Source organism: Scedosporium apiospermum (assembly GCF_000732125.1).
Source record: "Scedosporium apiospermum strain IHEM 14462 chromosome Unknown SEQ_SAPIO_0077, whole genome shotgun sequence".
Lineage (NCBI taxonomy): Eukaryota > Fungi > Ascomycota > Sordariomycetes > Microascales > Microascaceae > Scedosporium > Scedosporium apiospermum.
This window is the reverse complement of record NW_015971778.1, coordinates 189,322-216,893: the sequence shown is the minus strand read 5'-3', so window position 1 is coordinate 216,893 and position 27,572 is coordinate 189,322. Positions and strand designations below refer to the sequence as shown.

Below are 27,572 nucleotides of genomic sequence, written 5' to 3'. Positions count from 1 at the left end.
TACGAAGTAAACACTTTCTCATAAGGTCAATTGTATGCACTACGCATACAGTTGGGCAGATTTGATGCAGGACGCTCGAAAGGTACAAGTTACTTGCACATGCGACGTGCTTAAGTCATCCGCCTGAGCAGTTGCAAGTCGCCAGTACCTGGCTCCTCTGCTAGTCGAGCGCCCCGCGCTTGCTTGTGGGTTGCCCCGCCTGCCGCTGGACTTCGCTCCTGCCCACACTTTGACTTCACTGGGGTTGAGGGGCGGCTGCATTTTCTTTTTTTAAAGGATGAATCACACACCAGCGCAAACTTGGCGAGCAGTTTCTACGTGTACCAGACGCTCTGCTGCAAAGACTTCTTCCCTCTTCATCCAGCGCAATCCTCTTTCATCGTGCACCTCCCACCCCTCTCTTCAAGTCCAAGCCCGTTATTCGCCTTTTCGTCGTTCCGTCTCCTCGTCCTCTTTACCAACACCCCGACGACCGTTCCCTCGTCGAGGATTTTTACCCCACCATCACCACCTCCTCGCATCCCCCTCCCCGCAAACCCTCACTCACCACCGAACCTTCGCCATGGCCACGACTGAACTTCCCCTCCGCCCCGCGGCAACCTCTGCCGATGCCGCCTCGGCCGCGGAAACTCCCAGCCCTCTCCCCGTTGACAAGCTCGAGTCCTTCCCCAACTGCTACCCCGCCGTGAACCCCTTCGACGTCTACCGCTCGCACCTGACGACGCTGCTCCATGAAGTGACGGGCGTTGATAAGGCCATCATATACCCCGCGCTGCAATGGACGCAGTCGAGCGACAAGGGAGACTTGATTCTCGCTGCGCCGGCCCTGAGGATCAAGGGCAAGAAGCCCGCTGAGTTGGCGGAGGAGTGGGTTGCCAAGGTAGGTTTGATTTTTTTTTTTTTAGCCCTCTAGTCATCGTCGAGGATATATACCACCAGCACTTGTCTCATCCCGACCCTTCCCTCTGCTCAGCGAGATCGATTGCTGACTCTCTGAGATATAGTTCCCCGAGTCTCCTCTTGTCAACAAGCCCGTCGCCGCTGGTCACTTCATCCAATTTTGGTTCAAACCCGAGCCTCTCACGAAGCTCCTCCTACCCATGATCCAGAAGCGTGGCCCCAAGTACGGAACGAACGCGGCCTTTGGCCTCAAGGACCCCAGCGACCCCTCCAAGGGCACCAAGCGAGTAATCATCGAGTTCTCCTCTCCCAATATCGCGAAGCCTTTCCACGCCGGCCACTTGCGAAGCACAATCATCGGCGGTTTCCTAGCGAACTTGTACGAGGGCGCCGGCTGGGACGTCGTGAGGATCAACTACCTCGGCGACTGGGGAAAGCAGTACGGCCTGTTGGCGCTGGGCTTCGAAAAGTACGGAAACGAGGAGGCGCTGACGGCGGATCCCATTAACCATCTTTATGAAATCTACGTCAAGATTAGCAAGGACCAGGCTGAGGAGAAGGAGAAGATGGATGCATTGACGGCGAGCGGAGACACCGCGGCCGCCGAGGACCTCAAGAACAACGGTGTCGACGAGCGGGCCCGACAGTACTTCAAGAGGATGGTCGACGGTGACGAGCAGGCTCTGGGACAGTGGAGGAGGTTCCGTTCTCTCAGCATCACGCGATACCAGGACACGTACGCTCGTCTCAACATCCACTTCGACGACTACTCGGGTGAGAGCCAGGTGCCCGAGGCCGCCATGGCCAACGCCGCCCAGGTTCTCGCCGACAAGAAGATCTCCGAGGACTCGGACGGCGCCGTGCTCATCGACTTTTCCAAGCACGTGGCCGGCAAGGCTGGCAAGAGTCTGGAGAAGGCCGTCATTCGCAAGAAGGACGGCACGGCCCTGTACCTCACCCGAGATATTAGTGAGCTGCTCATCCGACATGAAAAGTACAAGTTCGACCACATGATCTACGTCGTCGCCAGCGCGCAGGATCTCCACCTGAAGCAGCTGTTCAAGATTATTGAGCTCATGGGACACACCGAGATTGCGAAGAAGGTTCAGCACGTCAACTTTGGTCTCGTGCTTGGTATGAGTACCCGAAGGGGTACCGTCAAGTTCTTGGACGACATTCTCAAGGACGTCGGTGCACATATGCATGAGGTGATGAAGAAGAACGAGACCAAATATGCGCAGGTCGAGAATCCTGATGCTGTTGCGGATATTCTTGGTATCAGCAGTGTCATGGTCCAGGACATGACCGGCAAGAGGTGAGATCTAGCCTCAACCCTCTTTTTTTTTTTTTTTTTTTCGCTCTTTTCATTTGCTAACACTTCCCCATCTAGGATCAACAACTACACTTTCAACATGGATGCCATGACCTCCTTCGAGGGCGACACCGGTCCCTACCTCCAATATGCCCACGCCCGCCTCTGCTCCATCTCCCGCAAGGCAGGCTTCACACCCGAGGAAATTGCCACCGCGAACCTCGACCTCCTCACCGAACCCCACGCCGTCAATCTCATCCGCTTCCTGGCGCAGTACCCCGACGTGGTGACCAACACGCTCAAGACGCTCGAGCCCACGACGATACTGGTGTACCTGTTCAAGATGACGCACGTGCTCAGCTCGAGCTACGAGCATTTGCAGGTCGTGGGCAGTGAGAAAGAGGTGGGCAAAGCGAGGGCGGCACTTTATGAGGGGGCGAGGCAGGTACTTAATAATGGTATGAGGGTGTTGGGGTTGTCGCCTGTTGAGAGGATGTAAAATGTGAAATAGATAGGAGATGTAGAAAAAAAGAATATGGGAATCGAATTGGGAATGGGGCTTGATGGAATATAGCATCGATCTCTTCTCGTTTTGATAGATATCGTGTCTTTTACCATGCCATCGTTGAAACATTGCTAGATGAAGAGGTTTGGGAAAGCTGATTGCGTACTACAGAAGAATAATGTCGAGATCAGTCGTCGTCGATGGACTTTCGTTCATAGAGGACAAGAATCGGCCCAAGTTGATGATGAAAAATAATCCAACATCATCACGGTCGTCAGGACGGACAGGACGGATCCCGGGCATTATGGTTCTATTATATTTAGAAGCCAACGCCAACTACACCTCTACTACTCTAAATCTATTTCTTTATGAAGGAAGCTAGATTTGAAAGGCGGATAATCGGGAGAAGGAGGAGGAAAAGAAAAGGAATAAGAAAAGGGTGAAAAGAAAAAGAGAGGAAAAGGGGACATAATGCTGAGTTGGAAAGGCTACTAATAATAAACACTCGATGGAGAAATGAAGAGCCTTCGACTTGAGCTGGCAACAACTTCATCCCTCTTGAACCTGTCGTATACAGTGTACATGACATCCGGAGTGGGTGAGTCTAATTAGGCTTTATCCGTCCTCAGTTCGACGCGGAACCCGAAAGCCGGAGTCCCCACACGACCGGAGGCGGGAAACGCCGGAGAGAGGCTTCAACTGCCGGGCCTTTACTTCGTACACGCTGATTGATAACCTCAGCCTACTCCATAAAATGTCTTGTCCTAACATACGGGCTCGTAGACACTGATTTTAATTCTCAATTCGAGAGGTCATGATGCTTTTCATAATCGCTACACAAAAAAAGCTCCTAAAAGATATAAACAACGAAGGTAAAAAAGAGAGCTAGCGAGATGCCTCGATCGCTTCGTCTCTCAAATCTCGCCTGTTTTCTCCCTCCACGCCAAGCAAGGCTCTTTGTTCCTATGCAAAAAAAAAAAAAAAAAAAACACTGAAAATATCCTAAAAAGGGGGCTTCCCCTCTCCCATCTTGCTGCCAGATAGACTATGAGGTATCTACAACGATAGATAGAGGTTCTAGAAGTGAAAAATGAAAATCCGTAAATTCCCTAAAATCTATGTTTCAAGAAGTGAAGTATTCAAACAACATAGAAAAAGATAGAAGAAAAAAATCCTGACACCTGGCTCCCAATTCTTGCAGCTTGCAAGGCATTTAGCTCATGCGAGCACCGTGGCGAGCGGCATGCATGTGCATGTGTCGTCGCTTCTTCGCAGCCTCAGTAGGAACGACATCCTCGTAGACGGTGACGGTCTCGACAACAGTCTTAGTCCTCGTCACGCAGAGGGGGTCCTTGGTAGGCTTGGGAGCGAGAGTGGTAGCAGGAGCAGGGGCGGGAGAGTCATCGACCGGCGATTCGGGCTCAGGCTGCGACTCGGCGTCGGAATCATCAACGGTTTCCTCCTCGGAGCTCTCATCTTCGGAAGAGTTCTGGGTGGGCGTGTCAACAGGTGCGGGCGAGGACTGGGCGGGAGCAGCTCCGTACGAGAAGCCAGAGAGAGGGTTGTTGCCGGGGAGCTCAGAGATGGCACCGGAGCCGGTGGTGCGGAAAGTGGCAGCGTTCTCGCACTCGCACTCCTCCGTGTTGATGTGAGCCTCGACACCCGGGCAGGCCTCCATACCGTCATGAGCAGAGTTGCAGTTGTCGATGATGTTCTGGAGGAGGTCCTCGTCCCAGGCAGCAAGGAAGTCGGCGTGGAGGGAGTATCCCGTGACATCACCGTTGGAGAGGACGAAGGGCTGCTCGCCGTTGCCGGGGGTCCAGCGGTCGGAGAACTTGGGGGTGTCCCAGTAGACCTCCATGAAGAGGTGGGGCACGTGGATGTAGCCCTCGGGACAGTTGGTGCGGCCGCCGGCGCTGGCGCCCTCGGAAGAGGGCCAGGCCATGTTCTCCTTGTAGTTGGTCAGGCCGGCCTTGGGGTTGTAGCAGGAGGGAAAGTGGATGTCGGCGCGGAGGGGCGAGGCGAAGCCGTCGCAGTACTGGGTGGGGAAACCGACGCCCTGGCCCTTGTTGTTGGGGTCCTGAATGCCAGCGGTCGTGCCGTCGGAGCCCGCAGGCCAGGCCGGGGTGTCGTAGTTGGCCCTGGGGCAGGTCCACAACACGTTGTTGACGGGGCCGTTGCTGGGATCAAGGTTGCCAATGCTACCGGTGGAGGGCGCAGTACGAGTGCTGGCATCGCCGGCAAGGATGGAAAGGCCCCTGGGGAAAGCGACGATATCATCGTCGGTGGCCTCGAAGCTGTCATAACGATTAGCCGTGAACTTCGACAAAAGGGCACGTGCGGTGTGTACCCCTGGCTTTGTACAACTTACAAGTAGTAGATGTTGGTGTAAAAGACGGGGACAGCCTCAAAGGTGCCTGCCGCCTTGTCATGGAAGTAAAGCCTAGGAGCCCAGTAGGCGCTCTTGTCGCCCTTGAGCTTCGCACTGGTACACTTGGACTGGGAGAGTGACTCGCCAGTGGCGTCGGGTCCGAAAGCGCTGCCACCGAAGACGGTGTGCTCGTGGATGGAGGTGGTGCCTGGGTTGACGATGGGATCCAGACGGCCGTTGAAGATCTCCTTGCCGTTGAAGCGCATGACGGAGAAGGTTCGGGAATCCTTGGCCGCGAGGGCAGCGCCGAACATGGCGGCGCCCATAATGGTAGAGAGCTTCATCTTGTCGAAGAGTTCTTTGTCCTTTTCTTTTTCTTTTTTTTTCCGATTCCTAAAAACTAAACCCTGTTGGTTTTCTCGGAATTTGTTTCTTCTGTTCTTGTTGTGTGTGTATGATATCCGTTGGACTGAAGTTGCTAAAAGATGCAAGATGCTGATACCAGAGCACCGAAAGAATGGAAGGGTCTTGACGTAAATACCAGGAGCTGGTTTCAAACGGTCAAAGACTTCTGTTTGGTTGTTCAAAGAAGGGAAGATGTTGGGTTTGCAAGGAGAGGACGTGCCAGCAGGCTCAGCAGCTTGTAGCAACAGGAACAAAAAAAAGCAAAGAATGACAGAGAGAGGGTAGTCTAGACAGACATGAGAATGAAAGAGAACCAACGGTTCGAGAAGGAGAGAGAAGAGTTAAAAGGAAGGGGAGTGGTGCGGAGCCAGAGGGGGTGTGTGGACGGACAGTCGGTCTAGGCGGGAAGGGAGGAGGTATCTCGAATGGATGTTGGTGGCGGCGCATGCTAGGGTCGCCACGTCGGCGGGACGCTACTGCTAGTAGTTTACACTGGAGCGAAGGGCTCCCTGGATGCGGCGCCTAACCTGACTGACCAGACCATAGGGCTCTATGGGCCCCTAGAATCTCAAAGTGACACCGACATTACCTCGGTGGCGTGGCAAGCGCCCTTGAACCCCTGCCCAGACTGAGTGTCTAAGTTGCTTTTCGCAGCTGTGCCAAGCCTTAGTTCCGACAGGAATGAAGTCAGCTTCTCCATCAGACTCAGTCATGAGCACTGCGTAACGCCGCCCCCATAGGACGATGGCCCAAATGGCTGGCACTAATGGGTGAAACTTGCAGAAAGAAGTCTCACAAGACCCTACATATCTTGCACTTGGAGATGAGAGAAGTGACAGAACAGGGACAGATAGACAGATACCCGTCAGAAACTGAGGTCTCAGTCCGGAGAAAAAAACGAAGTCAATCAGAATATCAGATTCCTGACCAAATGGCTGGCAAGGCACTAGTCCCAAAGCAGAACGCTCTTGCTCCGCCAGCACACAAACCAGGACAGGGTTACAGGGTTACAGGGTCGACCAAGAGTCCAGGATGAGTCGGGAATCGGAGAAACATGGAGAGGGGAAACACCTTTCAAGCTTGACCAGGGCAGCACGATCTTGGTCTGGAGGCGTTGATCGGATGATAATCGCAAACAGAGGCTCGCCACGTTTCGTTTGAGTTGTTTTCTCTTCCAGCCCTACTTGCGGCATTTGGACTCAATGGGTTTTAGGTTCTCTTCTCGTCTTTCTACATGGCCTGGCTAGCTGAAGAGGAAGACGGCATGCATCGCAGGACAGCGTGGCGTGGCGTTTTCGTACGAATTTTCCCATCTTCTTTCATCTTCTCGAGTTCTACGGCGTCACTGCGTAGGTGCCCGGGATCAATTGATTAGAATTTTTCAGTTCGGAGCATCAATCCAACCGTCCGTTGGGACCGAGCCCTGTCGCACAACAGGGGAAAGCCCTGAGAATGGATCGAATGGACGTGGTGGCGAAGTGAAAGGGGTGGATACAACCACAAACGGAGGGGCCCGGGCCTGGACATTGGAGGGGCCAGAGAGAGAGGAGAGGAAAAAAAAACTTTGTACCTGCGTGTGCAGTCAGGAGAAAAGGGGAGAACAATGTCGTCTATTGGACAGAGCAACCGGTGATGGTGGGGATGGCAAGGTCGGTCAGGGTCAGGAACAGGCACAGACTGAGGCATGCGTGGGATGGGCTTGGCGGCGGCGTGCGTTGAAGTCCTGGACACTGCTGCCCGAGGCATTGCCAAGTTGGACATGGAGTACCTCAATCCGTATGGGCTCTCGATTGAGAAATCGTGGCCAGCAGTCGTTGGGTATTGAAGAACCAACAAACATTAGCATTCCCGAGCGGCTTGGGGGTTTGCAGATTGGATAAGCACCAACAACATTTGGCAGAAGCAAACATCATGATCAAATCAATCAATTGATCAAGCCAAGCGAGTCGAGAGGTCCACAGTGCATTCTGGAAGGATTTATGTTTTCACTAGCCAAAGTCGTGCACTCTTCAAGACAGAGTTCACTGCAAACGACATAATAATAATCGATCGGTACCTTTTCAGACAGTATGCGGTGCGGAGCCTGAGCATTGGCAGCTTCTTTGACTTTCCGCTCAGTCCCAAGCACGAAGTACGAAGTACATTGTCAAAAAAATGAGGAAACGACGTGGCATTTGGGTTTGTCAACCCCGTAATTTAGATGAGATGAAAATACGCCGTCAACATCGTGCCTTCGTCTCCAAACGCTACTTTGCAATCTCACGATAGCCTCGAGAGTCAGTCTGCGCCAACTTGAAGGGCAGCTCGTGACGAGACATGACTTCAATGCCCGGGTCTTGTCTGCTGGCCTGGCCTGACCTGGCCATGGGCTTCACTCTGCAGGCCCCTTTTAATATCTCTCCCGCCTGGTACACACACGAAGTGAAGGGACGACCCGGTCGGTTGTAGGCGACCCGGAAGACTGGTCTTGACAACGGAGAATTCCTGGGATCAAATAAACCACCGCATCAATCAATTGTTTTGCTCCCTACTTCGTACTTAAAGTTAGAATTAGGCTTTGGCTAAAGCATCAATTCAAATTAACATATCCATTCTCTCCAATTGTTCCTTTTCATTTCCATAGACCAGGGAGGTTCTCATTTCCCCCTAAATCCCGGCACTCCCAGCAGATCCGACGGAGATCTACAAGGAACCACGCTAGGCCTGCCTTCGATTGACAAGGAGAGGAGCGGGGAGACGCTGGTTCCCTCGTTCGTAAAATTTCAGGAGGCGTCCTTGCAAGTTTCGAAACGCGCCAACAGGGTACGAAGTGTACACAGGTACGCCAGGTTACATTGCAGGGGTCCAGATGGTGCCTGCCATGCTCGTCAACGGGACCGCTGCTACCACTTCTCGGAAGTGGCTTCCAGAGTTCTGGCCAATGAGAGGCTCAAGGTCAGCCAAGGATTACAACTGATGGGTCCGACCAACCGCACAGAGCCTGCTCCACCTTCCAGGAATGACGACGCTCAATTACTTTTACGAAGTGCTTTGTATAATATACATTGACTTCTATTCATTTTTCTTATTTATATCATGTATACACTACTTTTCTCACGCTATTTTCGACAACGATGGAAGAATGCTTTCCTTCGTCCTGGCGCATCTTGAAAGTTTGACAACCTGTTATTGTAAATATCAGGCTCAGGCCAGGCCAGGCCATGAAACCTCACCTGAATTGCCGCCGGAGAAACATGCCACAGCTGTTCTTATCGAGCCGCCACATACCGCGAAGATGCAGGTTGCTGACTATTTCTGTCCATCCTCGATGCGGTGCAGCGACAAAGCCACAATGATGGACAACATTCCGTGCCAACAGTCATGACTCTGCATCTGCGCTGTACCTTTACTAACAACAGACATCTACGGATCTGCACTCGATGTCGTACAACCAGTGCTCTCTGTACGGAATACATGGTGCTCACAACACTGTCGATCCTCCGTCCGCTCCGGGCCCCAATGGCCCGACTCCACAAGCTCGTGTTAGCCAGACTCCAGGATAGGATATCCTGAATTCCTTCGTGAGGTCCAACACCTTCATCGGTGTGTCCCCAGTTATCAACTGATATCGTCTCTGAATCCTTCAAATACGATCCATATTTATCGCTCCCCGCTCGTCCCCAACGTCCATTATTTCGTTGCTGAATCAGTTCTTCGTGTTGGGTCCACAAATCAGTTGCTGATTACAAGTATGCGCCTTACCCTCCTGTCATCTCTCACCTTGCATGAAATGGGTGTGTAAGTTGGTCTTCTTCTCAGTCGACCGTCTAGCGCATGCACTTGACAGCCTCCGAGGACCAAAAACTTGCCCTTTTCAATCATGATCTTTCCATGGGGGCGTACCGAAACGACGCCAGCCCTGAACCAGACCTAATAACATTTGCGATATCACCTCATTTCCTTTGGGCAGCTGCTCACCGTTCTTGCGGTCGAAAGCGGCTTGACGGCCAATGTCCGTATCCTTCAGCTTCAGCCTCCTCCCGCCGTATCCTACCCTTTCAGCCCCCAACCACCTCTCATACACTCCATCCCCACCGCCGTGCCGAGGAGTCCGGATCTGGCAGGTCAATTATTAGTTACCGTCGTCCTTCATCTCCGTATGCACGCCACTCTTTGTTAGGTTGCGGCATGGGCGAGTGTAAAAGTCCACTAGCTGCACTATCATTCCTCCTTGACAGCACTTGGGGCAGGACCAGTGACAGTCACTTCTGACACGTAAAAACAGCCGATCATTTACACTACACAGCCCAAGAGGGTACTTTTTTTTTTTTTTTTTTTTTTTTTTTTTTTTTACCAAATCTCAAATCTCAAGAAGACTGTTGGCAGCTTCGCACAAGTGTGTCTATCACGGCTACGAGGAGAGCCCAAGTCTCTCTTGCCCTCGTACAATATCGAATACGTCCCGAAGGCCCATGTCACCTCAGCTCGTACGTCGTCTTTCAGGTATCAGCCCGCACACAACCCGATCTATATATGCACCTATCCGAAGGCCTAACCCGGCCAACTTCTCTACGCGTGTCCCCCCAAAGCCCTTCTCTATGCTAGTGTCAACCGTGAAAATTTGGTAAATGAGCCGTGATAAAATAAATCTTCCTGTTCCGTATATAGCTCGACAACGGGAGATTTCAAGGGCCGGACTCTCTCATTGGCATTGCCGCAAGTGGAACCGATCCATCCATCACTCTCCACTCCGCCGTTATTGTGGGCAAGCCAAAAAGCGTCGCGCCACGAACCTTAGAAGCAAATGAGCAATTACAACAAGAATACGTTCCCGTTTCTTCGGACGGACGAGGAGGAAAAGATGCATTCAACGATTCAATTATTAAACAATTAGACGAATCAACCATGTCTCTGTTAATCGAAAAGTCACCAACTATCTTACACAAGAAACGAAGCCGCAACCGATCACCTCTCGCACTCCCGAGGAATTTCGCTCTCTAAGACGGATCGGAGTAATAGTACATTTCATAGTGCTTCAGACGGAGCTCATCCGCTGACAAATGTGTTCTACCGGCGGAGGCACAAATGTGGACAAGCCGTTCAGAGTTCGGCCATCCGCGTTCGTGATGTAGGAGATAAAATGTCTGTTCCGCCGGGTTAAACGGTCCTCTGGCTGGATTATTCCCCGCTCTTGGGGCTTCTCTTCGGACGCCTCGTCAGTTGCGACATCGCTCCCTCTCGTATCAGGGTAGGCAACTAGGGGGAGTAGCACCAAAAGACGACCTACGTAGAGCGTTGGAAAAGAGATGAGCTCCCCTGCCCGAAGAGGGAGGGTTGAGACGGAGTTGTCGACGTGCTGGAGGGCGTGGCGGCAGCACTCGATGCTGACCCAAAGGCAGATCCTCCAAATAAGCCGCCTGTCGATGGGCGAGGACTTGGAGTCGACCCGAAGGCGAACCCACCCGGCGGTACGGTGGTCCCCTTCTTCCCACCGAATAAAGGTTCGGAGTACAAATCCGACGCAGAACCATTCCCTGCTGGTGGAGGATTTGCCGGTGTAGCAGCTGCTTGTGACGGGGCAGGCTTGGGGAACAAGCCCGGCGAAGAAGCAATCGCTGCCAACAGCGGATTTACTGGTGTAGCAGCTGCCGGTGGCGGTGCAGGTGCCGGAGCCTTACCAACAGGAGTACCATCTCTCAACGGCAAAGCTGCCGATGTACCCCCATTAGCGGGTTCCATGTTCTTTTGCTGAGCGACTGAAACGTGTGGAATCGGGGCTAAATGGTCCAAAACGTTAGGTATGGACTGTCTTTACAGAAAATGAGAATATCGGTTTACCACTGACTAGTCCTAGAAAACGGCTTATACTGCCGACACAGCTTCAGACCGTCCCTCAACATGGTCGTCTGGGTTTCCAGGCGCTTTCTCTCCCGTCGAATATCTTCGGACTCCGCCGCCAACGATCGGAGTTTGTCGTCATCCATCTCGCCGACTAAAGCGGGAGTCAGGATCTTGGAGACTTGCGTGATCAAACACCTCTCGACGACAAGGTTGATGATGTTTTCCGTGAAAGTCCGAAGGGACATCTAAACAATGTTCCTTGTTAGCGTGGGGGTGCCGTGAACCGTGAAGGGGAAAAGAAAAATGCTCACCTCGTAGTAGATTTCCATCATGTCGACGATTTTCTCAGTCCCAAACTCACTGGCCAAGAGCTCGTCGGAAATCGCCTGAACAATCTTGAGAACAGTGCCGGCATTCCGTTTAGTCCTCTTAGGCTGGGCCTCTTCGGAGCCCTTGGGATTCTCTTCTTCCACAACACTGGTAACCTGTTGCTTCAGCCGCTCCTCCAACCTACTGGTCATCTTGGTATGATACTCTCCGGCGAGAGGAAGGCCATAACCTTCGGTGTACGGCGTCAACATTTCCTCCAGCTTCTGCTTCAGGAGGTCTCTCTTCAATTCAAAAAAGGGAGCCACGAGAGTACGTAGAATCGCTGCTAAGGTGGACTCATCCCCACCAATAACATATTCCAAGAGCGTGTAGACGAAATCATTAACAACATCAGTAACTAGGCCCAGGTGGAAGTCGGCAATCCCCTGCCATGGAGTGGCCTGCTTCCGGAACAGCTGAACGACGAGATCCCTATTAGGTATGCCCGGAAACTCCTTGCCGCGGTTCATAGCCGCGCTTTTCTCAAGCGATTTAGTCAGCTCGGAGTAGGTGACTCTCTGCGGCTTCGGGAACTTGTAACAACCAACAAATGATCGAAGGTGGTCTGGGACAGGCTCCTCGTCCGGAGCGGGAAAGAGCCCAGATGATGCATCATCGTCCACGATCTTCTGCATCGCGCCTTTGGTGGACAAGGTGAGGGCAAACGCGCAATGGAAATTTTGGACCTTCGCTCGAAGCTTGTTGTCGGGAGTGTCCAGTCCGCCAAAGAACTTGTCGTTGTACGTCCCGTTAACGGCATCACTAGCTATTCGCTGGAATTTTGTCGCAATGTCGATGAGGTACGAGCGCATCTCCCCCGGCGTAGACCGAGCTGTTCCCAGCTGCCGGAGCTTAGCCTCCCTTTCTTCCAAGTTGACCTGCAGATCCTTGATGAGACCTGGCAGAGTCTCTCGGATGTGGTCCAAGAGCACCTTGCTAAGCTTCTTTCGGAGGCTAGCGATTCCCTTGTCTCGATCGGGGATGTCAGACCAGACACCCTTACTGAGAAACTCAGCCTCGTTCGCATCCCGGTCATCGTAGGTGTTGGAAGCTTCATTCTCCTTCTTGTTACGCAGGATATGCCATCCCAATTTTAGCTGATGGGCCACCTCTTTGTTCTTGGCAAGTTGCAAGTACGCCCGTTCATTATCGGACCCTTCGTCTGCCAAATCGGGCTTCGTGATGACTCCTAGAGTCCTGGATCTCTCCGGGTCGAGCGTCTTACTCATGCCAAGGACGATTTGGTTTGCATGCTGGGTGTTGGCGGATACGACGGCGAGAATTACGCTATTCGCCTCCCCCATGTAAGAAGTCGTAAGTTGGTCAACGATCCTCTTGTCTTCCGGTGACTGGTCGGCCGTCTCAGAGTGAAAGAAGCCGGGGAGATCGACAAGGGTGAGAGATGGCACATCAGGGCCGGTGATTTGCACTCGAAGCCTGTCCTTAGAGAAGCCCTTGGTGCTTCCAACCTTGATACCCATTGCTTCCTTCGCCGCCTCAATCAGTCCTGGCAAGGCCTCTTTATCAAAGGCCGTCTCATGAAATTTCTTGCGAGTGGGATCAGCTTCCGAAACCGGGTCATCATAGCTGATCCGAACATCAACGCTCGAGTTTCGAGCCTTGCGAAGAGCTAATTCCGTGGCGAAGCGGGTGCATACGCCACCCTTGACGGGAAATCGCACATGAGAAATGGCCTCGAGGACGGAGGATTTTCCAGAAGACTGGTCTCCGACGACAATGATTTGGGGAAGATTGACGATCTCGCCGACATGGAGTGCGCGAAGATTGTCAATCGTGTCAAGAAGCTCCTTCGCTTCGGGATTATTGAGCTCATCGAGAGCAGCAGAGTCCAAAGAGTTGTGGGACTTCATGGTGCGATGACGGAAGGGTACATCTAATCGTGGATAGATGATAGAGATTGACAACCCTCCGGAACGAGAGGCTCAAGGGTGTCCCGAAGCTTGTCGGCTAGAAGGAGGGGAGAGAAGAGAAAAAGAATAACGAGAAAGATCCGACTCAAACCAACTTTTCCAGGCTCGATCCTTCCAGCTCAAGGTATCCATCTCTCAATCCCTGTACACCACGTGATTGATTGACTGAGATGTCGAACATGTTGGTTCGAATCTCCATGAACAGTGCATGAACGGGAAACAGAGAAGCAGGCGATCGAGTTGTGGCTGAGTGTTTGAAATAATGCAGTTGGTTCTGCAAGTGGAACAAAACGCAGGGGTGATGTGCGTCGACGTTGGTGTTGGTGATCGACGATCGTGCATGCTGCGCCCTACCCGCCAATCAAATGTTATGGTTTCCCGCTTCCATGCGTCGCCGAGTTCCTACCAGCTTCACCTCAATCTCCCCCAGATGTCACCCGACCCCCTCCGTTGTCGAGTTAAACCTACGAAGCAAAAGCACGTCATTGGCAATACTGTCGGAGATGATGATTTAGCTATGAGGCATCCATTAGTATAAGTCTTCTCAATAGGTAATACAATAAACGAGAGTTTCGACCATTTCATTGTTCGACAGCGTCAAACTCGATTCAGGCAAAGGGGGCCCACAGCCCTGCAGGCGACAAGACGCGGGGCTCGTCCCTCACCCCGTCAGGCAGTAGCATCTACTTCCAACAGAGAAATGGATGGAAAGGTGCTCTTTCGGGCATGGGCCATGTTCAGGGGATGCCTTGGGCCGACACACACACACACACACACACACACACACTTACTTCAAAAGAAGAAGCGAGAAAAGAAAAGAGTGACAGTGAGAGAGAACTTGAGTGTTGTTCTGACAGAAGTCGATTTAGAGTGCTGTTAGAATGCTGGAGGTCACGTCGTCACTTATGACAACGGCCGCTTTTACACTGGTAGAAGTGTATAGTCAAGATGGATTCTCTATCTACAGGTAGGTAGGAGAAAGTGGCTCTGCTACTTCTTATATACCTTGTGATCTGTCCACGCCAGAATTGGCCCGGTCATCGGAGGAAGAGATCCTCAGACTCGAGTCACAGGAGACCACAAGAAACTCTACACGCCATCGGAGTCTCGGGTCAGCATCCGCGACCGATTGAGATCGGGCGACGTCGATGGTTTGTACCTCAATGGACACCGGAGTAGAATGCCCCCGGGTTGTCGTTGCCCGGGACGTTCCTCCTTACGCCCCTCCGCTTTCCACTTCTTCAGAGATTTTCCTTGAGAGCGCTTATCGAGTGGCACTAGTAAAACGACCGCAACGGCGAACCGAGAAGCATTAAACCACCATCGCGCCTTTTCGCTTAGGGATTCCCCGATCTGTGTAAATCCGTCCTCCACTACTATTGTTGGGAAGTCCCTTCCAGATGGGCGCTTTGATACCGGCTTGCCGCCCGAATCCCCTTCGTCTCCTGTGGGTCGGTTGTCTGTGTAGCCCCGTTGCGTGTATGTCGTGTTGCCAGCTGGAATAAACTTCTTGCGTAGTTGCATCTAGCCTAGGTTCATCTGGCTGCCGCGAGAAAAATCTCGTCGTCAAGGCCACCGTGCAGCTGCTCGTCGGCGAGGGCGACCGACGGAACGGAGACAATAAGCCTCTTTGCGTCTGCCGAGTATAAAGAAAGCCGGAGTTTTCAGTCACGCTACCTGTGTGCTGAGTATATACAGTTGAAATCATCCTGTGAAACATTTCTCGTAATGACCGTGTCGCCGGAGCTGTAGAGGTTTAGTACAGGATCTGTTTAAGGAATTGGTCTCACTTGACTTTGGACTTCGACTTCCTTGATAGGGTGGCGCCTACCTAGGAAGGCGGACTTCTTGGCAACAGACATCAATCTGTTTCTGCAGACCCGGACTACGAGTATCGCGACTAGTTTGCGATTATGCGGTGATGTGGAAGCTCAACAGCTCAAGATCTTGGGCTGCGTGATATACTTGACTTTCATGGCATCGGCAGCCGTGCGAACCTGTGCCAGGTCCATCACTCAGAATTAATCGATGAACGCTTTGATCCAGCCAGAACTGAAATTATGAGGTATTAATCCAGCCAAAGTGCAAAAGGTTCGGAATGGGGTATCAGCACCCTTTCCGAGAGGGATTTACCTTGCCCTCGGTACCAAGGCCTTCAATTTTCATCGTTCGATGCTTATGCTTCGCCGTGGAAATCGAAGGTCAGGTTGGCGAACTCTTCTTTCTGAGGGATGGCCTCGTTGAAGATAATATGTTGAGTCATTACAGAGATGGATCATATGACTTTGGGGCAGGAAGAAGGGAAGAATGGCAGAAGAGGAGAGGATGTTGAGAGGGCCGACTAAATTGGCCTTGAGAACCGCCCGAGTTAGATGCCATTATTACTAGAGCGACTAGCGGAAGGTTGCCCAGCGATCAGGATTCTAACCTCGAATCGGTACATTAATATATCACAAATCCAAACGGGGAGCCGCGCTGGAGGACCGCCTGCTGGGATTTGAACGCTTGATGAGTCTAGCGGGAACAGGGAGGGGCAAGCTCAACCAATCAGTCGGCGATAAGCCGGGCGATTTTGATGGAATAGGCAATGGGTGTTTGATGGACCAGGAATCCAGTCAGATCGAGAACTACTAATCCCAGCCCAGTAATTTCATGTTCATCGATACTTCATGTTTATGACCTCAAGTCCCGCTTGCCTACATGTCTTTCTTCGAAATATCTCCTCCTATGATTCTTAGCGAGTCTTCGCTCTCCAGAAAAAGCCTTGAATCATCTGCTAGTCTATTGAAGGCCGAGGCTCAGGAATTCTGCCATTATCATATCTCCCGCCAAGTTCCCCCCTCCTCGATCCCCCTCCTCCCCTTCCTGCTACTTTCCTCAACCGAGCCCATTTTCCGTATTTATCATGGAGATTACGGTTTCTATCTTCACTGCACCTATCCATTTATTTCACAGCAACCACTCGAATGACCGATTGGGCTCCGGCCCACCCTCTAAGGGTACGATCATCAATTGGCGCATCAAAATGGCGAAGCAAGCAACATCAAATGGCTTGTTTGCGTCGGCCGAGAATGGCCCGGGGCGCAAGGCGTCACAATATCAATTGATGCACTACAGGTGCAGAACTGCCAAACCTCACGCATCGTTCTAGTAGGGAAGAGGAAGACGGAACAAAATCCTGTATCATCCTCCACCAGTACGCTGCAGGCCAATTGCTCACACACACCAACATGGGGAGGATGAATCTATAAATGTCCTCTAAAACCTCTCACAGCAAACACAAACCTGTGATCACACAGGCTGCCATATCACGTTGTTTGCTCCTGCCGCCATCACTTCGTGCTTCTCTGGTTGGCCCTGCCTTGTTTGGCCTTGCCTTGTTTGGGAGCTACACTTATCTTGAAGTGCTACTGCCTAGATCAGTTGACGCGCAGGCCGGCTGCTGCGAGGGTGCGGAGCAGCTCCTGCCTGCGTCCATAAATGGTAGGAGCAGCACCCCAGACGCTCACATGTGACGCTGAAACACCAGTTACTAAGATCTATATAAGCTCATCTTTCCTCTCTTCTCTCTTCCTCCGAATCTTCTACTCCAACCTCAACATGACACACTCTTCAAGTCCCGGTTTCTCACTATAGTCGTTTCAATGTTCTATAATAGAATCTTTGTACGGTCCGTCACTATCACGGTGCCAAGTTTATCTACCACAAAGGCTCGATGCTACCTCTTCTCATTGCCATTCTCCGAAAGTGCGCTGCCAGACATACTCGGATAATCACAATTGGAAATTGATGTCTGCAGAGAAAGCTCAAACGCAGCAGGCCCAACTGAAAAGGCGGATGGCTTCAGTCAGATTTACTCGCGTCCACACTCAGCTACGGAGTCCTGATCGATCCCGGAGGGCGGCCTCAGCTATGGTCGCGGAGGAGGTTCTCTGAATACTTGATCAATCAGCCGGATCTCCCTCTGGGACACTTACGTGGGAATGGGCACCCCTCTCCAGGCGCAGGAGATACCGAGAGTCTGTCTTCACTACGTCAACGACCAGCTACCTACGCTATCTGATTCAATTAATTTTGCTCCTCGAGCCGAAGAATGGCGTAATACTCGATACGGTATCGCCGATTCATCACAAGGCTCTGAGGAGTAGTATATGAAACTTACCCGGAACCCCGTCGAACATCACTGGTTGGTTTTGATGATCGTTACCAGCGACCAGAACACGATGATAAAAGGATCAATTGTGTAAGCAATGGTGACTGAGCAGGTATAAAGCTCTACTTCACTTATATTCACAAGGCGGATCATCGTGGCTCATTCTCAATTTCGTGTGCATGAGCCTTCTACAAGGCTATTACCTCCTGACTCTTACTGAATACCGTACTTTTACTATCCCTTCCCAACCCCATTTGGTCGCTCGTTCAAGAACTAAAGTCTGGAGAGCCGACAGGCAGTGCCGGAGCCAAGTCATACTCTGAAAGAGTTACGACGGCTCGGGCGTATAATGCGATGGTCCCATCGAATACCGCGCCTGTGGGCGCGTCGCCGGGGCGCTTGAGGTTGCCACAGAAGGGTTGCAGTCGCTCACCCCCAACGCCCGTGGGGCGCATGACAGGGAGAAGGCACAAGTAATCGGAACCGCCATTTTCGGCGCAGCCTCAATGGCACTCATTTGGTACCAATCCCGTACGCTTCGCCATCATCCAGAATAATCACCCGACAATTAAGGGCAACCGTCCTCTCGCCGCAGTCGGTTGCCCGGTCGGGTGTCTCCTCCGATAACCTCGGGTCGTTGATGCCCCTCCCTCGAAGAGCGGAGAGGCTGTAAGTCTCAATGATAATGAAAATACCAAGGATAGCCACCATCATCCTATCTTCCGTGGAAGAGAACGAGAAGATTAACGGAACAGTGATGAAGACGGGCGGCTGAGAGAAATCGAACTGTTATCGCTAATTTTATCCACCGTCCTCTCAAAGAGATCTTGGGAAGCTGCAACGCGAAGCGAAATGGCCGATGAGCAACCAAAGGACCGCGATCATGCACAACGGCCCTTTAACGCATCGGCAAGCTGGTGCTTGGGACCATCGAGAATAAAAGCAGCGCGCTCACGGATGTTCTGGCTGACAATCTCTAGGAATGCGTTGACTCGGCCAGATGCCGACGCTCGCACCGATGGATGCCCGCTGGATGTTGTCGAAAGAGCGCTCCCCGCTCATGGGATCCCTATTGACCAACGGGGTCGGTACCGGCAAGACACCTACTTGTCACTCTTCCTCATGGCGAGGAATACCAAGACGGAGGGGCTGTATCTCCCAACGCTCCTCATCCTCCCTAGCAATCTCCTCACACAGGTATACGTGGGGGTATCAAATGCTTTTGCCATGCTCTCACTTTCGCATCTTCTACTCTGACCAGAAATTCGGTCAATAATCAAATGAGGCCAGATGCGCCGGATCCGCCAACTGGCCAGTTTGCGGTCTGGATGGACTAAGGAAAGACTGTTGCAACAACTTCGGAAAGAAACCTAAACAGTACCCATCAAATTCGATTTTCTCACTCTTCAAACCATACTCGACCTTCATACTTAGGGCGAGTACAAGTCGCCTGTCTGATGGCCCGCCGGCTGTAGCCGAGCGAGTGCCGCCTCTCTCTGATAATAGCAGAGTACGACACCAGACTCGACCCACCAGAAGGCCGTTCACGATGCTCTGGATCGCAAAGGGAGTGCTCAAGGAGGCCAGCCATCCCAGATGGTGAATGTATTCTCGTCCAAGTTTACAACACGAAGGCGACATCTTTCGAGCCTCCGTACCAATGTTATTTCCGTCGAAATGGCGGAACGATCCTATGCACCTTTCATTTTGCACAGAAGGACAAGATCTTCGGGTCTCCGGAGAGAATATACTGGTAGGACCTCATGGGGGTCACATTCTCCCATGTTATGACCGCCCTGTACCGGTGCCAACACCGCTGGGTCATCAATCGGGGGTCTGCTATCGAGCTTGACCGGCTTCCTTTCCGGTTCAAAGTATATCGAAACCGACTCCAACCGCTCGAATCCATGCAACCGACAAACGAGAACGTCAACCTGAAATTCAAGGTCCGTCACCTAATCGACGCCTGCGACCTCTACATCGAATATAGGCTATGAAGGCGTCCGCCATCGTTCTTGCCTGAACACTATCTTTTTAATCCATTGTGTTACGCCTACATTCAGAGAACTTGCTATTTTCGTTAGCACCAACCGGGGTTTTCCTATCTTTACGCAGTATGCTCTCCCGGCATTCTCCCCTAATTCATCGTCTGCCAATTTCACAGATTCTTCCCTCTCTGGGAGGTTCCACTCAGATTGTCCTTCTCTTCTCGAAGGAGTTGTTGGCCGCCTAGCTCGCTTGGGGGCTTTCCGTGGACTCTCCAAGCCCTGAAACCCCGGCCGAATTTTGTTGTTCTCAAGTCCGCAGCGTTTGCCATCTCGACACGAGCACGATGCCTTTTTTTTCAGAACAGGGGCATGTAAGGAGTTCGGCGACTTCATCGTCAATCAGGAACCGCTCAAACGCTGCTGCCACTGAGCGCAACTTGGAACGAACAGCACAACCTACAAAATTCACCGTTCTTGTTCATGTTCGACAACCAATCATCACAAACATCGAATCTGCGGCTGTAAACCGTCCCTTTACACCTATTCTGAGGACCGACATATTTAGCGGTCGTGGAAGAGAAGCCTGCGTCGCAACTCGAAATCGGTGCTTCCTACTGCTCGAGCTCGGCTGGCGTTAGCTACCTCCTTAAGCGGGTGTCGGAGCATCGCCTCCGAGCTCACTTCTCCCCTCTACCAGTATTCCAACCTATGCTGGAGTTCTCGCCGAACCGAAAAAGAGGAAAATTCAACGAGCTGGCGGTTTATACATTGGCAGAATTATATAAGTGGCTGTTACTACACTGGCCATGTGTAAACACCGCGAGCCGCAAGTCTACAACCTATCGCCTTCAGGAATTGTCACCACTGGAAGGGTGGTGGCCTGCTGTTGGAGAGGAGGTGGTACGTTAGAACTTAGTAGTGCGCGCTATTCCAACGTCTATGTCCAACAGCCAACTAAAGAAAGCGAAGCACTGATATAACTGTGCCGCAGTGGGAGCTGACGTATAGTCGATGCCTCGCTTGTATTATGATTGCCTTCGGAACTGTCTGAAGCGGCGGAAGAAAAAGGAGTTAAGGCGGATTTATATATGGCATATAATACGGAGGCTACTGATGTGCTTTGCCCTCTAGGCCCAGGAGCAAGGTTGGATGACTCTCAAAGAGACATCCTCGACTGGGGCACCATCGACAGTTATATAAGTACAACAGATTCATGTCAATAAACACATCATTTCTCAAACGCATCATTGTGCAAAATATTTTGAATTGTTTCATCCTAACTTTGGTAGTCACCGTCACTGATGACTGATATTCTCTATCTCCCAGCCCCTCAACAGACCAACGCCTCGCTTGGAAAAAGACTCTGGAAAGGAGGGAATTGAGAGGCGGACACCATATCCGCCTCTCGTCGTCAAATACTGGTATCTCACAAACCCAACCCACCCGGTAAATCCAGGAAAACAAAAACTCATAACCCCGTAAATCGCCACTTCCCAAGATATGAATAAACAAAGGAAATGTCCGTGTCGATCGAATACGCCTAAGCCAACACAATGGTAGTAGTCGGCAGGTGTTGACCGTAACAGCTCATGAATATGTCATAACTCGCATCAAAATAACATCCCATCATACAGATCCACTTTTAAGCCCCCATGTTACCATTATATCATGAACTGTTTACAGTCGTTGCTGCTGCTGTTGCCGCGCCGGAGCATCTGACTGACTCCTGCTGCGACGGCTGTTGTAGTCAGACAGACTTGTCCGCGTGCCGGCGCTCAAGATCCAATCGGGAATTGGTGGTGTCATTTTCCGTTCCGGCGATACCGGCTCCTCCTCCTCCGGAGACTCGTGAATAGAACTGGGCGGCGTGTCCCTGTGGGCGCTGTGGGCAGAGCGCACAGGAGTAAAGTCATCAAAGCTTCCCTGTCGGCTAAGGGGGCTCGGGGCTGCTGGAAGACTGCCGCTCCTCATCCGGCTTAGCGATCGAATGCTTTGCCTATCCGAAATAATTTGGCCTGCGTTAGGGGCAGCCATTACGATCGTTCCGGGAGTGGTGATTGGTGGTGGAGTGGGGGAGTCGGATCGGAAGAGAGGGTGAATGTGAGCTTCGCTGCCCGTTGGGGATTGTGTGAATGGTGCTCGTGGGAGCCTGGTTCCCGCGGGACTAAAGCTTCGACTTCGGCTCCGGCTGCGAGGCGGCTCGAGGTCCAGAGGACAGCCAGGGCTGGGACTCCTGCTCGTCGTAGGGCTTGCCGGAATAGTTTCAAGGAGCCGCCCTGGGGTTGGCGATGAGGAGAGCAACACTGTTTGCCTGTTCTGAGGATCTACGGCCGAAGTGTCCCATGAGTCGAACCCATCCTCGACCATGCCGGAGTCAAGGGAGGAAGATCTCTTCTCCCTAGTAAGCATTTTCCGGGACGAGAGTGGTCGTACTACACTAGAGATAGAGGTGCGGATCGAGCCCATCGTCTCGACAGCGGAGCGTCCACTGCTTGTCGATGGCGGGCTGCGAGAGTCAATTGACATGGTACGAGTCCTTTGAGTCATAGGGCTGGAGCTCGTCTCGGTGTATGGGATCGACTTGACCTCGATCTGGACGTGTCGCTGTTCTTCCTCGTCCGTATGGAGGGATTCCGCCATGCCGTTTGGCGGTATCCGTACTAGAACGAAATGGACGACTAGGAACACAAGTTGAGAAGCAAAGGCAATGACCAAAGCTACCGATGCCCCGATTAGGAAACTTGTCCGGTTCCCTCCGAAGAGTTCGTCGGTCGCAAACCTAGATGATTTGCTGAGAGTGATGATTGTGACCACCGAAGCAACGGTCGCTAATGTACATGAGAGGAGGCTGAGGCCGAAAAAGATACCAAGGAATCGTTTCGAGTGCTGGGGCGCTGTGATCAGGAAGTAGGTTATAAAAATGTAGGACAGTAAAAGTATCACCACGCCCTCAAGAGAGGCTGAGATAACTGCACTGGTCCGCACCGATTCGCCATCTCGAACATGGCCAGTTAATATGATGTGTACGGCGAGAATGGCTGATGTGCAGACGATGGCGGTGGAGCCAAGCACGATGGGGAGGATCCGAGGTAACAACATTCTGATCTGTCAAGGTGCCGTCAAGCCCGCTGACAGCTTCTGCGGATAGGAACAGAGGGGAAGTGTTGGAAAATGAGGAGCTTCCTGGCTGCACAGCGCCAGGGATTGTCGATATCACGTCTCCACTTCGTTCCTTACCACTCCACAAAGCGTTTGTAGGAATGGCCGTCTAAAGTGTAGTTGGTAGCCTTCCAGGGACCATGGAGGGAAGGGGCCCAGCCTTGATGGTCCTGAACAGGAACCAGCTTGACGACTCGGCTCCTGCGAATGAAGGCGGGGAAGAAGACCCCACGAGAAAGATCAACCAGATAGCCAGCCCGGATTGGGCTGGGAAGCGTTCGTATATATCCGCAAAGGATACAGAGGTTGAAGCTCGATGGAAACCGGGTGAGCACTGCGTTTGAGAAGCGGGTTCAGGAATATAGATGATAATAGACCTGTGCTATTGCTTCTAGTCTTGGAATAAGCCTCTTCAGGTAAGGGAAATATTCCAAGAATAGGAGCCAGCTGCGTCAGACTGCGCTATTGTCCTTCGCCCGGCTGGGGAGGCGAGCGAAAAACGGGGAGAGCCGTCTTACGTCGAGCAGCAGGACCAGAGAAGCTGGCAAGAAAGGAAGAGGGCAAAGGCCAGGCCGCTGTGGGATAGGATAGCGGGGAATATATTTGAGACGCGGATGCGGATTTGCAAAGTCGGGCCAGGCCACATCCAAATAGGCGGATTTCCCGGGTGATGCACGAAGCAGGGAGATCGTGTGATTTCCGGGAACTCTCAGACTTTTCTTTTCCGTCCGGGGCCAAGAAGCCTCGGCTTTCTTTTCTTCTTCTCTTTGGCGGCTCCTTAGGAACGTCGCCAAAAGAAAAAAGAAGGGCAAAAAAGATCAATTGGAGTTGGTTAAATTGAAGCCAGTACCTGCTGTATGGGTCGTCGGTAGTTGGACTGGAACCAAGTCAAGACACACATGAACACCCGCACACACGAGGGCTAAAGTCCAATGGAAAAACGGGCACGCTTCCGGTTGAGCGAGCGTTGAAGAAAGGTGTGATGGTAGTAAAAAAGATCAAGGAGGGGCGTGAGCCGAACTGGTGTAAGTGGTGAGTGAAAGTGGCCGAGCAAAAGTGAGGAATATTCGGGAACAGGCGTGTAAAAAGCGGCCCCGGCCTTATAGTGCGGGGGAATTTGAGGGCAGAGATTGAATTGGCGGGACAAGACTGGAGAGAGCGTATCAAGATGTGGAGAACAGGTCCTGTCAAATGGGAGGCGGACCAAAGAGAAGGTAAAAAGCGAAGGCTATCGAGATATTGGCAAAGCCGGCTTGGCCTCGAGTACGAAGTAGTTGGGTGATGCACTGATGCACGAAGTATCGAGCCAAGTGGGAGTACTCGGTACACAGTCCTGCGGTGCATATATAAAGGGCGGAAAATGCGAGAATATATTGCTGACCAAGTCCAACAGCCAACCAGTCCCAAGGGCAGACAAACGGGCCGAGAACGTGGCGCACTTGCTGAAAGACCTCTGCTGATGAATACGAAGAGACGGGCTGGAGGAATTGGCGGATTCAAAGAAGAATATATCAGCTGGTGATGTTAGAAGCGAAGGGCAGAGCAAGCAATGGCCGACCTGGGACCAATGCAATGGGTGTAGTAAGCCGGCGACAAGTCCAGGAAGGAAAAAGAGTGATGATAGACCTGGGTCACTGCGAGGAAAAGACTGTCGTGTGAGTGTGAACTTGGAAGTGTGTAAGTGGATATTGGCAATATCCAAAAGTCGAGTCAGTAAAAGAGAGAAGAGAGAAGAGAGGCAAGATCAAGATCAAGATCTGGAAAGAAAGACCCCGGAATCAGAGAAGAAACGGCGCGGAAGGAGAGAAGGAGGAAGACGGGAAGGAAGGAGGCTCTGGGGATAAACGGATAAAGTAACAAGTCGGGCAAGACCAGACGCGTCTAGGATTCGTATAATAAGAAAAGTCGAAGGTGCGATGCGCTCGCTCCAACAAAGTCGCTGATGTTGGTGGGGTGGGGCAGGAATGGAACTGAGGAAGGGCGACCAGGGTTCGCAAAGGAGCAGGGAAGGTGGCTCATGGGCATGGGTACTGCCCATGGGTATAATCTGCATGCGAGCAAAGGATGCTCAGCAGGCGGGGTACGGAGGTACAAAGCTACCAGGGATCAGTGGTTGTAGAGGTGGAGCGCTACACTAAAACTTCATGTTTTGGGGCAAGAGCTACCGTGCGGGATCATATGGTACCTCACTGTGCATGCTATTTCCTTACGGAAAGGAAGTATTGTACTTCTGCTCTCAGAGAAGAAAGAGGAACGGGATTCGAGAACCAGAAGACGACGGTGTACTACGCTAGCCCTACTGGCCCAGTCTACCGATCAAGTACCGAGGAAGTCACATTTTTGTTTCTGGTAGCCTAGTCTCTCCACTCACAACGAGGTGATTGCTTGTTTGTCACGGGTACGATTTCCGCATGGTCCCGATCCGTTTGGCTTAGTGTGTTTGGGACGCAAAGAAACAGAAAAAGAAATGGAAAAAATTGAACACATGAAGGGGAGCAAAGAGGGAGAGGGAAGGGGATTCTGCTTCGGCCAGGCGAGTCGAAGATAGGAAGTAGACAAGGGAGTGCATCAGGCGCTTCAACGCACGACTGAGGATCCCACTTGCTCACTGCGCAGCTTCACTTTTTGAACAATAGCGACGAAATATGACTGACCAAACCAAGCTGCCCCACTGTATCTGCGGTGCAGGGCTGAGGCCTTGTCAGAGGCGCCCGAGCCTGCTTCGAAAACGGAGCTCTTTTCTCAGTCGAGATGAGTTCTGAAACTGAAGGCTGTCACCTGTCGCGCTGGCCTTCCCAATGGAGTGAGGCCGGGATATCTGACCTCTGCCACGGCCCGGGACTTGGGAGAACGCCCGGCGCTCAAGCTCTTCACTGAGATGGTGATAGTGCGCCAAAGTTACGCGTAAATGTCCTGACATCAAATTGATGGGATATTTTGATACTACTGCGACAATGGCATCTGTAACAGGGTTGGGCGTGTTTCCGGTTCTGTTTCTTCGTCCATCCCAGCTCCAATGACACAGTCTTGAATCTTTATGGTCGTTTTCACTGATTAAAGAATGCCACCCTTCGAATGAGACGCGGACGCGTGAATGTCCATCCGGTAGGAATCAGGAACATCTGCACTGACACTCAAAACTACCATCTGAGGGTTGCGCCGATGGCGGGGTAGAGCCTATAGCCTAGCTGGGGCCTGCTATAAGCAAGCCAACGATCGTGAGAAAAGGACGTTGAGCTGGATACCAGACCACCTTCACCAAGCTGTTGTGATGTAGAAAGGCGTGCTGTCCCGGATCTATCACTATCAGCCGCCAATGTCGGATCTCAGATCGAGATAAGGCCGATGACAAGCTAGTCAAACCCCGCACGTCAACGTCCCGAAGCCTCTTAGGCAATCGCAGATTTCATCCAGGAACACGATGCGCCATCTAGTGATGCCATTTCACTAGTTTCAAGCCGGTGGCGTCAACCTCGAATAGTCAGGTACCCTCCAGCGCCGGCAGTATCACGACATCTATTAGCTTCGGCGCCGGGGCGACGATTCGGAGGGACCGGCCACTTTGCTTGACCGGTAGCGAGTAACCCTATCAAGACCCTTTTGAGTCTAGCTGTACGGTTGAAGTGAGGAGGAGAAATTCCCCAGATATCGTCTGCTCTTAAATTTCCCCGGCAGGTGAGAAAAAGAGAGAGGATATATATTATCTTTTTCACGGTTCCAGACTTGGCGCACATACATGTAGATAGCATTTAATCTAGCAACGAATTTAATCGACCTGGCATATCAGTAGGCAATATGCTCGAGGAGATAATAAGCCGACCGGGCTAAAATGACCTCTCCAGATCCGAGCGCACTTCATCCTGCTCGATTGGCTCTGTCATGATATTGAATTTCTACGAAGTCGGCGAGATTCCTCATGCACGATCTCACATGAGCCGAATTGAACCGAGCAAGTGCGAGATGCAAAGTGAATGAGTGCATGCGCGATCCAGAAGATGAAGATACGTGGTTACTGCAATCTGTTACTCACCTCTTGATTTTGGGGCCATTCAGACCATGAGCTTGAACACGAAGTACAGAAGAAATCCTACAGTTTCTTCGACCAATAATTGGAGCGAAGCGGCTAAGTTTAAGTGTCCGAAATCCAAGGCAGTCGATTCCCCCTTCAAAAATGGCATCATTCCATCGCTCTCGTTGACGACTGCCAGCTGCTCTCGAGGCATGAGATCTCATCCTGATCAAATATACCTCGTACTTTCTTGCAGAAGGAAGAGACTGCGTCCGGTCAGCCGGTGACATGGATGAACCTGGATCAAGAGAGCTCGGGGAGAGACGGGATGAGAGGGTCTCCCGTTTCCAGGTTTTACGACTTTCGCAGAGAGTGAAGGAAGAGTCGGCTCATGTCCGAAACGTCTGTATTACTGGTCCTTGGGTAAGTTCGCTGTCTTTCCGCGTCTCGTAATTTCAAGACTCTCAAGACTTTGACTGAGCATCCGAGAAGAGAGGCTGTGCACTTGCATCTGGCTTTATTACAGTACCAAGCCATTTGACGTCGCTTCAAGCTCACTTGCATCGAAGTGGTCCTGTTGAAACTATCGAAACTCTTCACCGACTTGTCTCTCTCGAGCAAATCAGCATGGAGATGTTTCTTTCTTATTT

At 51.9% G+C, this 27,572-nt stretch overlaps 3 protein-coding genes and 1 pseudogene across 3 annotated transcripts; 1 reads left to right on the top strand and 3 right to left on the bottom strand.

Annotated features, from left to right (window-relative positions):
• Positions 1–562: 562 nt before the first annotated feature.
• SAPIO_CDS1724 (Arginine--tRNA ligase, cytoplasmic) lies at positions 563–2,711 on the top strand (the record flags this gene model as incomplete). Its single annotated transcript, XM_016784927.1, has 3 exons — positions 563–880; positions 1,005–2,215; positions 2,291–2,711. The coding sequence occupies 3 exons, from the start codon at positions 563–565 to the stop codon at positions 2,709–2,711; spliced, it is 1,950 nt and encodes a 649-aa protein (XP_016645224.1).
• Positions 2,712–3,930: 1,219 nt separating this feature from the next.
• Positions 3,931–5,432, bottom strand: SAPIO_CDS1723 (uncharacterized protein; the record flags this gene model as incomplete). Its single annotated transcript, XM_016784926.1, has 2 exons — positions 3,931–5,014; positions 5,089–5,432. The coding sequence occupies 2 exons, from the start codon at positions 5,430–5,432 to the stop codon at positions 3,931–3,933; spliced, it is 1,428 nt and encodes a 475-aa protein (XP_016645223.1).
• A 5,323-nt stretch (positions 5,433–10,755) lies between these two features.
• SAPIO_CDS1722 (Uncharacterized protein) lies at positions 10,756–13,553 on the bottom strand (the record flags this gene model as incomplete). The annotated part of the gene is made up of 3 exons (XM_016784925.1): positions 10,756–11,249; positions 11,318–11,558; positions 11,625–13,553. 3 exons carry the CDS (start codon positions 13,551–13,553, stop codon positions 10,756–10,758), a joined length of 2,664 nt encoding a protein of 887 aa, XP_016645222.1.
• A 7,878-nt stretch (positions 13,554–21,431) lies between these two features.
• Positions 21,432–22,394, bottom strand: SAPIO_CDS1721 (annotated as a pseudogene; the record flags this gene model as incomplete).
• Positions 22,395–27,572: the final 5,178 nt, after the last annotated feature.